The sequence below is a fragment of the Corvus hawaiiensis genome, chromosome 3, assembly GCF_020740725.1.
Source record: "Corvus hawaiiensis isolate bCorHaw1 chromosome 3, bCorHaw1.pri.cur, whole genome shotgun sequence".
Classification (NCBI taxonomy): domain Eukaryota; kingdom Metazoa; phylum Chordata; class Aves; order Passeriformes; family Corvidae; genus Corvus; species Corvus hawaiiensis.
Window position 1 is genome coordinate 49544595 of NC_063215.1, and position 13874 is coordinate 49558468.

A 13874-nucleotide genomic window follows, 5' to 3' on the forward strand; every position below is an offset into this window, starting at 1 on the left:
CACACATAAAATTTCTCATCCACAACTTTTTCAGACTCCCTTGCCTCCTGCAGTCTGACAAGTTCCCTATGTTGGAGAAATAACATAATCCTTGCCTGAAAGGCATGCATGAACTATACCTGAGTAAAATTCATGTGGGTCAGGAATCACAGCTTGGCGATCCCTGCTTTGGAGTAGATCAAAATGTATGCAGGCATCTTCCTTCAGTTGAAACCTCGAGTTGACAACTAGAACAAGCTCCTTTTTAAGTGGTTAATTTCTCCTATGCTTTGATTAGGAGGGTAATAGACTTTGTCAGTCATGCTCATAGTACCTTTGGCTTGACATACAGAGCTGCCTTTTCTGCCCCCCTGGAAATTTGGTAAGTCATCAAGCACGAAACCCAGCAAAAGGGCAAGATTTCTCTCTTGTGAGAAGTCTTAGCAAGTACATAGCTACTGCTTTACAAAAAGACATAAACCCAGCACACAAAAGTCACAGAGTCCCTTCTGTACTGCAAACCCACAACAATATATGTGAACAAACAAGCTCTTACCAAAGAAAGAGATTTTTTTAAACAGCCTTAAGGTGAGACAGAAAAGACCCATGCCAGTGTCTGTCTCCCAGGTGTATATGAAAGATTTAGAATGAGGCTTACTCTGCATGTACATATACAGAAGCGTTATGTAGCAAGGGAGAGACCTGCCTTATATTCCTAAGAAGAAGATGAGAACAGCCCCCCCAGGAAGCACAGTTCTTTACTGAGCTGTGGGCCAAAGTGCATCAGCAAACAAGCCCGCTTACCCTTGCTCTCCCACCACAGCAGATTTTGGTTCCTGCAGCAAAATCAAGCCTCTCTGCCAGCTGGGGAGTGTAGACCAACCCAGGGAGCTGCACTGAGGCTGCTTCTTGGCTCAGGATCTTCCCTCCTTTCATCTGTTTGGTACGAGTCAGCACCATCTACAACCACCCACACAGACACACTGGATTAGTCATTATTCTGGATTTGTGTCTCCTTTTGGTAGAGATTATGGGGAGCCTAATGGTGTGGGACCCAAAGTGGGAAGGTGACTGGATAGTTTAGACAGAGGAGGAGGAGAAGAATGGCTGCACAGATGCTCTCACAGGTGCTCTGTTGGTCCCCCCGAGAGGTTTCTGTTGATTATCTGGCAATACTCAGGGCATGGCAGTTTAACACCAAAGGAGTTTTCCCAATCTGGGTGCAAGCAGAAGATTTGCTGGGATACACTGGATATGCTAGGACCCAAACCAATACAGAAAAAGTATATTTACTACATAGACTTGGTCTGCCTTTCAGTACATGTTATTTTGAACAGTGGCTCCAGCCACTGTCATGGCCCCCTCTTTTCCACATCTGAAAGTTTCCTCAGGAAGCAGGATCATGAAATTTGCTTTAACAGAGCTATCTCCATTGATTTGGCTATACATGTGGCTGGCATGATCTCTTAAATTAAAGGCAGTCATATTTCATTTATGTGAGCTCTGACTCTGTCCTGGGTTTGACTTTCATTTATGTGGGGGAAAATTAACTCCTAGGTTCTCAGAATGCACTTCCAAAATCTGCCGCAGAAAAACAGGAATTAATTGAGTATCGAGTGCTACTATACCTTCAGCTTGATTACACACAAAGCTGTACAAGTTAAAAGGACATCAGAGCTGTTGAATTGTAACTATTAAAGCAACATAAAGGAAATGAAATGAGATAACCAGTGTTACTCAAATGAAATGTAATGCTGTTTTCATAATGCATTACTAGCTTTGAAGATTGCTTGGTGGCTAATAGAGCAATTCCAGCACTCAACCTTTTGACCAGACTAGTCAGGGCTTAAGTTTCCCTATGCCATGTGAACACCTACAATGTCAGCCCTGTAATTCACTATTCAGAGATGAAATATTGCAGAGGACCTGGTCTCATTTCTCTGCAGGACACAGTGGCAGTGTTGGTTTCCCTGTGCAGACTTAGATGGTTTTAAACTGGCTGCTAACTTGCAGACCTAGGGCATGGTTTCACACGTGAGATTTGCAAGTTCAACGGTGCCACTCCAAGACATTTGAGGTAAGTGGGGATCATTTTTGCAATGTCTAAACTTTTTAATCACCTCACAGATTTTGTAACACAGGAATAGCTGCTAGGTTATTTCTACCATGAGTAAGGATAGAGCCTTCTAAGGATTTCGCAACCAATGCAACCAATCAGTCATGCCAGATATATGAGTATAGCCCCTTACCTCTCCAAGACTTTGTGGCATCCATCCATTGGCCTTCTTGAGGAGGCTGTACAAGACCAGCTGGTGCTAAGCAAGCCTAGCAAAGAGTCATAGCACATCACCTTGATTTGCCACTGTTCGTTTTATCTTTGTCCCACAAAACGCCTACCTTACTTTCCAGTTTCCTCAGCTTGGTGGAATTTGAATGCTTGTCTCCTATATTTAAAGAATATCCTAATTATGGTGCGAGCAGCAACAGCCTTTAGGTGTAACTCAATGCGCTTTTGGGCTTGAACAAGAAAGCTGTTAAGAAGAGTCTTGTAGGCTTACACATAGGAACATCCAGGAAGGGAAGGTACATACAATTTTAATCTACTCCTGTGATTATTTTTACTATTTTATGCAACATTAAAATGCATTGCCACTACTTTTATTTCTCAAGTAACTTAGTATTTTGCACAGTTGTTTTTCTAATCCATTGAAATTGATTAAAAATAGAAATCTGAATTGTTTAGGTAGCTCCAAACATTGAGAAGATGTCTGCATAGCTATATTCTGAATTTCTTTTAATATCTAAGTGTCAAAAGTGAAAATGAAAATGACAGCTATGAAATAATCAACTTCAATCTTCAATTGACAACATTTTAAAATAAAGCCTGTGTGGCTTTGCAAAGGAAATTTTGCTGGATCTTGAATATAAATGAACCTGTATAACTAGCTCTGCTTGTTCCCCTTTTGTTACCAGTGGATAGAATGGTAGGCCACTGTGCCAGGGCAGACCACATGCATAAAGGTGGCAATTTTAGAGCCCAGGATGGAAACATAGTAGAGACTTTTTACCTAATCAGCTCTGAGTGCAAGTTTTTTCTCCAGTTAATCCTCAGGGCACTTCAGAACAAATTGATTTAAATGAGCCTGAAGGTGTAACAGTAGCTGCCCATTGTATGGGATATGCATTGCTAATTACTACTGATGGAAATGATAATTACTTGTGGCTACCTCTTGGAAGACTAGCCTTACCATTCACTTAAAAAAGAAAAAGAAAGGAAAAAGAGATTATTAGTTCCTTCATCTCCTTGATGCAGGCTGGCTGTTTTAATGCATACCAAATATGGAGTTTTTAAGACAAATGATGGTTTCACTTCACCAACCTTATAGGTTTGGGCTGCATCTTTGTAAGGTACTGTGCTGCTGCACAGCCATCCAAAGTAAAAAGGCTTTTTTTCTTTTCCTATAAAGCTCTATTACTAATGGAGGTTCACTGAGGAGCTTGCAACTACTAGAGCAATTTTCTGAAGATGAAGTTAGTGCTGCTGTCCCACCTCTTATGAAATGTGTATCACTTTTTTTTTGTATAGTAGGGAATTGTAAATTAATTCTTCTGTCTCCCTGGGTTTGAAATAGAAACGAAGCTTTCACAGTTCAATGAAGTGGAAAGTCTTTCATCAGAAGAAAATCAGCCAAGGAATTGGATGGCAAAGGCCTCATACATTACAAAACAGTTGTTTGCAATTAAGGCCAGGAGTAAGATGTGCATGATTCTGTCATGTTTCCTTTTGTCTATTTAATCAGCCTTAGGCATGACATCAGATGGCTTGAAGTAGCATTGTTTCCTTGTCATATCCTATGTTTTGCTGTATATTATGTGTACTGTATATATACTGCATCAAAGGACTGCAATCTGTTCAAAATATAGATGTTTCATAACCTGATCAACAACCAGGACACTTTCACAGAAGCATTAACCTTCTAAAGTAGTGACCACTGCTGCTGAGGGGAAATTATTTTGGAAGTTGCTAGGGAATCATGTAGGAATCACAAGGACATCAGCAGAGTTAAATTCCTCGTACCACAACCTTTCCCTGTGGTCACAGTGGCAAAGACTATGACAGCCTGTGCTGATATTTCTTTTTCTATTTTCACAAGATATAAATTCCAGGGAGAGCTGTGGATCATTGTGCACCATGAGAGAGAACTTTGAAAGGGATAAGAAGTTGAATGAAGTCAAAGCTGAACTGAAAGTAAGCTAGGCATAAACTAAAAAGAGTCCAGTAGCTTGGTCACCATCAGCTCCTAAAATCATGCCACACTACTGCCAGTTTTAATAAGAATCTCAGAACAGCAGGTAATCTTATTACCATATGCTAGGCATGGTGCAGCAGATGGACGATGGCATTCTAGTCTTTTCTGTGCTTTCCTTGCACTTTTCAATTCAAGCCCTGGGAAAAAGGCTGGTATCCAGATTGATAACACATGGATGTTCTCTAAGGGCTTGACTCTTTCATCAGTGCACTATTGCAGACAGGACTGAAAATCCTTTCTCTGTAAGTGTAAATGCAGTTAGGGATGGTTGGTGGTTCTGAAGATGGTTTGTTATGTCTGTCTCAAAGTTGTCAGAAGGTAAGTCAGTCTTTAAAGAACAGGTTAGCTACAGCTGATCAGCTGATAGAAGAGTGCTATGGAATATTACATGTAAAGTATCTCCCCAGAGAAACTCATAAACAAAGGAAAAATCATCTTATAGGTACTGATGATGGTTAGCCTGGGCACATCCCTGTTTCACTAACAAGCATGAGCCTTCAGTAACAAAATTCAGTCTTTATAATGCAATCTGAGGCTCCCTGGATCTATGTTATTAAGTTTAAAATTGTTTTTTTCTCTGTGAAGTAAATTTTACATGCCAGACTCTAAATTAAATAGAACACTAACAGCAGGGTAGCCAAATAGCTAGTTGTTCTCCTTGGACCTGATGGGTACAATAACAAAAAATGTCTGAGATTATTATTAAAATCACTTTTAATAATTTACCTAAAGTCCTTTTCTCTGCAAACAAGATCTTTCAAAAGTAAAATTTATCATTATTTATTCTGCTTCTACAGTCTTTTACAAATCTGACGACCAAGCCTGCTCAGGGATCTTCAGTAAGTATAAAGTAGTGTGGCAAGTCTTTTTTCAAGAAATGAATTAGACAATCTGTAGCATTTCCAAAGTGAGTTAGGAAGGAAGAGACAACTTCTATTACCATATTGTTATACTTATTATATATTATTATCTGGTTTGAAAGGTATTACCCAAATATCTCTGATTCATTTTGCACATCTATTCTAACAAAATGATAACTTAAGAGGGCTTAGAGGACTGCTTGGGAACAGCTGTTCTGTGGGTTCAAGGGGTTTCTGGCTAAGTACAAAGAAGAGGAAGGCAGTCAGGGCTGCTACATCTGAAGACTATCCTCTCCCACTGGAGGCATCCAGTGACTGCCAACCACTGGAGCATGGAAATGTCTTCATGTTTTCTTTGTCTTCATGTCCTGCTTGAAGCATTAATTACTGGCTGCTTCTAGTGACAGATCCTGGTTTGAAAAGATGTTTGCTCTGATCCAGAACAGTTTTAGTGATGTTACTCATCTTTTTAACAGGTTAGTCTTCTGCCTGCCTAGTGAACTGAAGCAGCTCCACATGGAAGGGGCAGGTAATCATGAAAGTCAGTGCAAAGGAGCAGGAAAGAGCACATTGTGAGAGGAGGGAGGCTGGGAGCTTGGCAGGCATGAGCTGGGTTGACTTAAACTGCCATGGGATTGTGTACTTCTTCTACACACCTTTTTCTAAAGTTATTTTTACACAGGAAAGAAATAGCATTTTATCCCACTTTAAATGAAAGCAAAGATACCACTCCCTGTAACATTCAACTCCTGATCTCTTCTTCATGAAGAAGGGTCCTTTGTGAACTTCCTAATCTCTGTAGCCTTCTCAGTCCATACCAAAACTAGCAGCAGTGATCTGTAGGACTGTCATTAACAAAAGATCTCTCCTATCAGAGGGTTCCAGTAAGTTGAACAGGCTTCCAGCATGAGTTAGATCAGCTACCCAGGGAGTAAATATGTGCCCTGTAGTGCTTCCATACCCTGGGTTTGAACAGTGGCTGGACTGGCTTGTGACATGTGCTTCCACTTTCTCTGTGGTCTGTATAACACTGAAGCAATGGGCAGTACCTAGTAAGAACTAAACAGTATAGAGAGATCTTCACAGGGTCACAGCATAGCTGAGGTTGGAAGGGAAGTCCAACCCCCGGTTCAAACAGGGATATCTAGAGGCAGTTGCCCAGGACAGTGTGCAGATGGCTTTTAAATATCTCCAATGATGGAAAATCTGCAACTTCTCCGGATAACCCATACCAGTGCTTAGTCTCCTGCACAGTAAAAAAGTGTTTCCTGATGTTCAGATGGTAATCCTGTGTTTTCAGCTTGTGGCCATTGCCTTTTAAAAATCTTGGACTGTTATAATGAAACATGTTGCTAAAAATAGTGTCTCTCTTGTATTCTTAGACATTGGGACAAAAAAAGGAAAAATCCATTGAAATAGGGTATATACATTTCCATCTTATCTATTCCACTTGCCTCAAGAAAATACAGTATAGTGGATTAATGGTAAATGAATCTCTGATCTCCAAATGTCCATCCTTCATTTACCTATATACTAATTTCTGAAAATACAGTTTCAGATTCATCTCAAATAATCCTTTATACTTCAAATTGTTGTCCTATGTAGTTTAAATAGCAGCTGGGATAATCTGATAAAAATGCACAGAAATATTAACTGTTTTAATCCAAACATTTACCAGAGCTGTGAGCCTATAATTTTAGAGTACAGAAAATAGGAAAGATGCAATGTCTTTAAAGAACTTAAATGCCACAAGTTAACAGCTGCAACTTCATATAGCTGTGCATCACTCTACAATCATAATCTCAAGATAAGAATGCTCTTCCCAGTCTGAACACTCATGGTCAATTTGAATAGAAATGATTTGCTCAGAATTTGGGAAGCAAAGCAAGGAGATTGAAGTGAATTATTCAGAAATTGCTCCTGAAGAGGTAAGTACCATAAGGTCAGGACTTCACAAACTGGTTATGAACACTGAGGCAAAATCCCCATTAACCTAGGGGTATGCTTTGGGTGATGTGTTGTGTCTATGTATTATGAATCAGTTTTGAAATTTTCTCTTCACTGGGTTATGTCAAATAGACTTGATGACATTGCATTGAAGGCTCAGTGAAAGCGAATCAGTCTCCTGCTCTTTTAGTCTTCCTAATATACATTACAATGCCTTTGAATCCTCTTTCCTCCCCTGCAGTTCCTAACTATTCTTCTGTGCATTTTTGAACCAGATTTGTCTAAGATATAGTCTAAATTTGTCTACGTCTCTCCAAAATTGCAAATGATAAGCTGCAGTTAAGCCAGCTGACTTTAACAGGAATGTGCGTAGTTGTGCCTGGTAGATCACAGTCTTTGTGACTCTTCTGATCAATGCAGAGAGATATTCATTTCAAATCCATAATTTGTGCTTGGAGGTAACTTTGACCTAACTAATTTGTCCCTTTCATTGAAAATACTTCTCAGCCTTCAGTCAGTTTGCAGCCAGGACTATCTGAAGTATCACCCAAAGTATCACCCAAAGCTGCCTGGAATCTGTCTGCCCACCTGAAGACCATGAAAAGGTTAAATTGGATAAAAACTCCCTGTTGGACACTATCAGATAAGTTAAATAGCTGTCTTTTTTGTCTGGAAGTGGGCAAGATAAATGGCTGTCATACAGGAAAACAGTGAGTTGTATTGCAGCTACTGCAGAGAATTTCACATATGCTCCGCCGTGTTGTGCTGGCACGGCTCCGATGCAGCATGAAGAAAGGGCACATTGCTCACAGTGCTAGCATATATGATTAAAGATACAGCAAGACAAGAAGCAATCTCTCACAAGAGTTTTAAAACCCACTTATTTAGAAAAACCAATGCTTCCAAATCACTGAACAAAATAAACAGCCCATGGGGAACACTTGATCTTATTATAATCTGAACTACCAGCCACTCTGCTACTGTAGCCCAGAATATTCAAATGTTCTGGACACCTTCCAAAATTTGTGTCCCCATCAATCTCTAGATGGTGGTTTTAAAGTGGTTGGTTTTTTTTTCACTTCATTTCTTTCTTTTTTAAAATTTTTTAAAAATACTTTTGAATTTGCTTTCACTGTTTTTTTCTTATGAATCTTTAAGAGCCATACAATGTATAATGCATGAAAATATTAATTTCCTGAACTAATTTCTTGTCATTTATTGAATGGAAACATGAGCTATATGTTTATCCCAGTAATAACAATACTGTGGTTGTTTTTTTCAGAGCAGATATGTGTATTACCAGATGAAAGAAAAGGTATCACAACTGCTTCCTTTGACTTCTGAAGCATCACCAGCTTTTGCTGATGAAATCTCCAAAACCTTTCTGCTAATTTTTTCTGCCTGTCTGTTATTTTGGTTTTAATGAGGGCTCTGCTTTTTTGATATACCTGGTTACAGCAGACTTTTACAGTCATGCTTTAGCCTCACAGGCAACAGAATTAATTTTAGCAAAGTGCCACAACAAAACAGCAACAATGTTCTTTGAGTTGAGCATTACACCAGATTCATAGAAGGATGAGCTTTTGAATAAACCCTCCTTGGCCACATGTATCAGTTTTCTCAACTGTCTATAAAGCAAGGTTACCTGAGCAAATCTCTCTCACACATACATATGATCTGTCTAAGCTAAGGGACCACAATGACATACATCAGGCAAAGATGAAAAGCCATTGCACATATAGGTAATTTTAATCCATTCCATTTTTAAATACCACAATAAATTTAATTTTCACAATAAATTAAATAGCCATATTCAGTTTACAAAATAGAATTACTTAGTGTGAAACCAGTATTTACAAACATTGTACACTATGTACACCATGTTTAGCTTTGTCGACACACAAGTATAGAAGAAAAAATTATTTGACCTTTTCTTGACACATGATTGACATGCTACAAGTGACACTATGGTCCATACCATAAAACAATAGTGCAAACTCACCACAGGAACTCTAAAACAATGTAGTTTGTATGAGATAAGATATTAATTTAAAATAATAAGAAAATAGTACTATTCACTCTCATTGTAAAAATTCAGCACTGTGTTTAAAGTGTCAGTATTCCTTTAGCAATACACATACCAAATATAGCCTCAAGATTATGCTTTCTCACAGCTTTACAGACTTTTGACAAGAATTTTTACGGCATAAACTAATGTTCTGCTTAGATCAATAAGTATCTCACATAAACACTTCACTAAGCAAGAGGAACACTGACCCTTTTAACAGTGTCTGACTTTGTTTCCCTAAATACCTCCTTTCCCTTTATTATTATATCTTAAAAGATGCAACTATATTGACAGTAAATTTATGTTAGTTACTACTCTGTAGAAAAAATCGATCCCACCGTATATTTGGTCACACACTGCATTATGTACACGTATGCATGAAAAAGTTACTTTGCTAGCCATGTCTATGAAAAGTGCATATTTCAGCAGAGACATCTATCTCATGCCTCAGGTGCAACAGAAAGTGGTGTATGAAGTTTAGTTTAGGGCCAGTTAAATGTCCTCGCCGTGATCTGGTAAAATTTCTGATTAAAAGGATGGAAGAACTTGCGCAATTTGGTAATGACAGAGGTATCCACCTCTGGATGGATGCGTCCCTTGCTACCCGCCAGGCACTTGTTAAAGACAATGTTAAATCGCAAGCAGTAAAACCCTCTGGTGGCATTGAAGTATAAATTGTACTGACTTATCCTTGGAGGAAGATTTAGGAACTTCTCAACCAGCTGGAGTTCTGGTAGTGGGTCTGTGATGAGCCGGTCTCCATCCACAATATGAAACTGCTCGATTGGGAAGTATTTTAACCACCTCTCCAGATGTTTTGTGTAGATGCTGGTTCTCACTGCCTTGTATTTAGTGTTCACTTCGCAGGTATTAGGATCAATAGCCAGCTTCTCAAATTTGTAGTAAGTTTTGTTCTTTCTTTCCTTGCCTTCCAGCACCTGAGTGTAATCAGAAATAGCTCTTGTGGTAGGTTCCCTGACAATGATCAATAATTTGATAGATGAGTTCATTTTGTAAATCCTTTCAGGTACTTCCTCGGTGATAAAATACGCAGGGCTTTTCTCAATTGTTATTTGATGAGGGTAAGAAAAAGGCATTTTTTTCCGGTACCACTCAATTCCCTTGGCATAGTTTTCATCATTGTCAAAGAAGTGAATCTCTTGAGAAGCTTTGACCACTGCAGGGTGAAGGTTCAGCATCTCCAGTAGTGCTCGGGTGCCTCCTTTCCGCACCCCAATGATAATGGCCTTGGGAAGCTGCTGAACCAGATTGTGCAGTCGAATTTGTTCCTTGGTGGCATTGCCCTTTCGAAATTCATGGAGCAGACCTCGTTTGAACTGCAGGGCTCTCAATGGGATTTCGTCCTGGCCGCGGGGTCCAAAACGACCATCGATGGGGCACAGGGGCTGTAGTCTGCAAGTAAAATAAGAGGTATTTGTAAAAAGAGGATATCTCTCAACACAAGTTTTATGTATAAGGGAATCATGCTCTTGGGAACATTTTTGAATGTAATGTGATGTGCCTGTTTTTCAACTTTTATTTATTCTGCAAGTGGTTAAATAATTCGCAAATTTTTTATTATTTAGTCTGGTATTTTGCTCTGATTTAGCTGGGTAAATCCTAACTTCACCCCCCTGCTCTGTGCCAGCATAGGAACTATGATTACTGTTCTTGGGTCTTGAACCTCACCTAAACCGGTGGTGGGATACTCTTTTTGGGTGGTCACCTACTGCTACAGGTGTCCTGAACAAATTATGTCATCCCATCATTGTTGTCTTGATTTTAGTTTTGATTGGTTTTGTTTTATCAACAATCTTGTACACCATGAATTGGAAAATGATGAAATGGTTAACACAATTGACATCTATAATAGATGTCCGCAATTTGGTCAATATCCCATCCACTGTGGACACACCCAAGGTTATTGACACGAGATGAACTACATGAGTATTAAAATAAGATGTGATAAGAAATTAGAGGTGTATTTTGAATAAAAAATTACATGTGTATTCTGATTAAAAAATTACTTATTCCTTCTTTTGCTTCCTTCTTTTTTCTTTTATTTTCTTTTTCTTCCTTTCTTATTTTCTCTACCCTTTTCTGGGATATGCTACCAGCATTGATGAGTCCCGAAGACTTCACAATAACACTACAAAATCGTGCTGATGGAGCTCGCTTGACAGCAATCGTGAGTCACAGGATGGTGTAAGAGACGGTCCGAAGATCCCTCATCTGCCTCACGATCATCGCCGAGGACAGACTGAACACAGTCTGGCCTGGCCTGGCTGAGGTGGGATGTCTGTCAAGTGTTGCCTGCGGGTGTGCCCACTGGGAACTGGTACGCATTCCTGAGGAAAATTAGTGCAGGTCGCAATGGACTGCGCTGTTCTTGCTGCCCAGGTGGGAAGGACTGCGCTGAAGCAAAAAGGAATGACCTGTCCTGTATCTGTTTTCCCAAAGCAACGGGCCCCATAACAATGGCTGTAGATTTCTCCCACCTCTTGGCCAGCTGCCCCTCGCTTCTGAAAAGGACTATAAAGGGACTTTCTGAAATAACTGAGCTCGAGATCTCCCCATGGAAAGAAGATGGATCTATTGGCAGCAGACCACGAGGACTTCATCTCCTCTGTTGGTAGCTATTGCCCCCCTTTTTCTTCCTCTCTACTCTTTTACTTTGTGTTTCTTTCTCTCTTTCTCTCCTCTATTGCATTACTGTGTTGTGGGCACTTAATAAAGGTGCACTGTTATGATTAAAACTGAAATCTCTTTTGTCCTTTTACACTCTGAGATCTATAAAACGAACCATCATGATCCCCGCTCGTATTAGCGGATTGTGACATTAAACATTTTAAATTAAAAACTCATTATTTTGTGATGGGTTTGGCAGTTTTTATCGCATTCTAAGATGAATTATATTTGGTCAGTTTGATCTGAAAATCCAGTTCATTTAAGTAATCTCTTTCCCACACTTTTCCTATTCCAGCCTGAAGTCTTTCTTCTGCTTTCCATTGTGTTGATCCAGAGATGATTTTTTGAGTGAAGAACAAAAGGAATGAAAACCAGCTTTCTAGGCATCACCTTTCAATATTTCTCCTCCTCTTTGCAATATGTCCAGTGTTTTCTCTGCCAGTCAGAACCAGAAAGTCCAAGGTTCTAATTCAGATAAGATTAGCAAGGTAGAAAAAGAATGGCAAGAAGAGTTTTTAAAAATACATTTATTGCATCATTACATCAATGATTTCCTTATAATCAATTTTGTATCCTCCCACCGAACCTCATTTTGTGCCTTATTATTTCTTCTTTCGCAACCCCCTTTTTCTACAATTCTTTTATATTCAGCTACAATTATTTCCCTTCTTTTCCACTTCTCTACTTCTTTGTTCTTTTATCTGATGCCACTGGATCCAATAAGTGGTTCAGTAAGAAAAATGTTAAAACTTTGCTCCTACAGAACCTTGAATAAACTCTCATCTCCACTCTCAAATCAGCACTTTGGACATTATACAGGCCAATATTTCACTGAAGATTAAATTGGTGTGTGCAGAGAGCTTCCAAGGTCCTAAAAAATATTATTACTAATTTTGTGGAGCCGTGCTCTCCAAAATTAAGGATATGTAAGAACAAAGGTTGCCTAGGCAATTTTAGTGTGAGCTTACTGTGCACATATATTATGATACAGTTCTTAAATTACACGGCCGCATGCTATTATTTTTCACAGGACCCCTGCCTTAGCCAGTATACCAGATGGGCAATGCTCATTAATAGCTGTTTAGGTATTCAGTATTTATTCTGGTTTCTCAGCATGTGGTCCCTCATTCATTTACTGTATATTATTCAAACCCCACTTTCAGGACATAATTATTTATTTCTTTGTGGGTTTTCCATCCATCACTGCTTGTTGGGGTCTCTAATTTGACACTGATGCTAGGACAATGGATGGTTGGGACAAAGTAAGTTTGATCCCCCTGGCTGACCTGCTAGCTGTTTCCTTGATTATCCAGATGCTGAGAGATATAACCTGTCCAGACAGAGCCAAAGAAACAATCCATATGACACTGCTTAGTTCAAATGAGCTCTAGCTAAGTCCTGAAGACTAATTAGAAAGTGTGATGAGAAATGGGTTCCTGTTATTTCTGTTCTCAGGTTTCTAGCTTCTTCCATCCCTTTGCTCTCTGCCATCTGAATAAGCCTGACTTGGTGGCAAAGACTGAATCATTGAAATGCTGATGCAAGCCTGCTCATATTAGGAAAAAAAAAAAGGAAGAAATGTCTTAACACTGCTATAACTTGTGGTGTGGCTGGTGAGAGTCTTAATGTAACAGCAAGGTGGCAGTTAAAAGCATAGGAAACAGAAGCTGCAATTGCTGTCTCTGTTCTCTTCTCTCTCCTTCTGTGTATTTGTTATTTGTTTTCAAGCAATGAGGATTCCACAACAGCAGTTCCAGACCCATCTCAACTAATTTTATCTCTTGCTCAAAAAGACAGCTAGCACTGCCTTCAGTGTAACACAACAGCTTGTCAAACAGGGTGGTTTCCTTTAAAAGTAAATAAATACTCAAGATATCCTCTAGCCTAAGGGAAAAGATTGGATGTTGTTAGAAGTTCGTCCTCAGCCTGTAGATTTCAGGTTTTTTTCTACTCTTTCCCCCTGCTTCTACTCTCTCTAAACAATAAAAAAGTAACTTTTAAAAAAGCTTGGCAGTGGTGGGT

General features: G+C 39.3%; 1 protein-coding gene across 3 annotated transcripts in view; it reads right to left on the minus strand.

Annotated features, from left to right (window-relative positions):
• Positions 1-8822: 8822 nt before the first annotated feature.
• The window catches only part of HS3ST5 (heparan sulfate-glucosamine 3-sulfotransferase 5), a 193441-nt gene continuing 188389 nt past the window's right edge, over positions 8823-13874 (minus strand). For all 3 annotated transcript variants that reach the window (XM_048298728.1, XM_048298726.1, XM_048298727.1), the window contains exon 4: positions 8823-10577. In XM_048298728.1, coding sequence (XP_048154685.1) covers positions 9647-10577 — 931 coding nt within the window. In that variant the 3' untranslated portion in view covers positions 8823-9646. The remainder of the gene's footprint in view (positions 10578-13874) is intronic.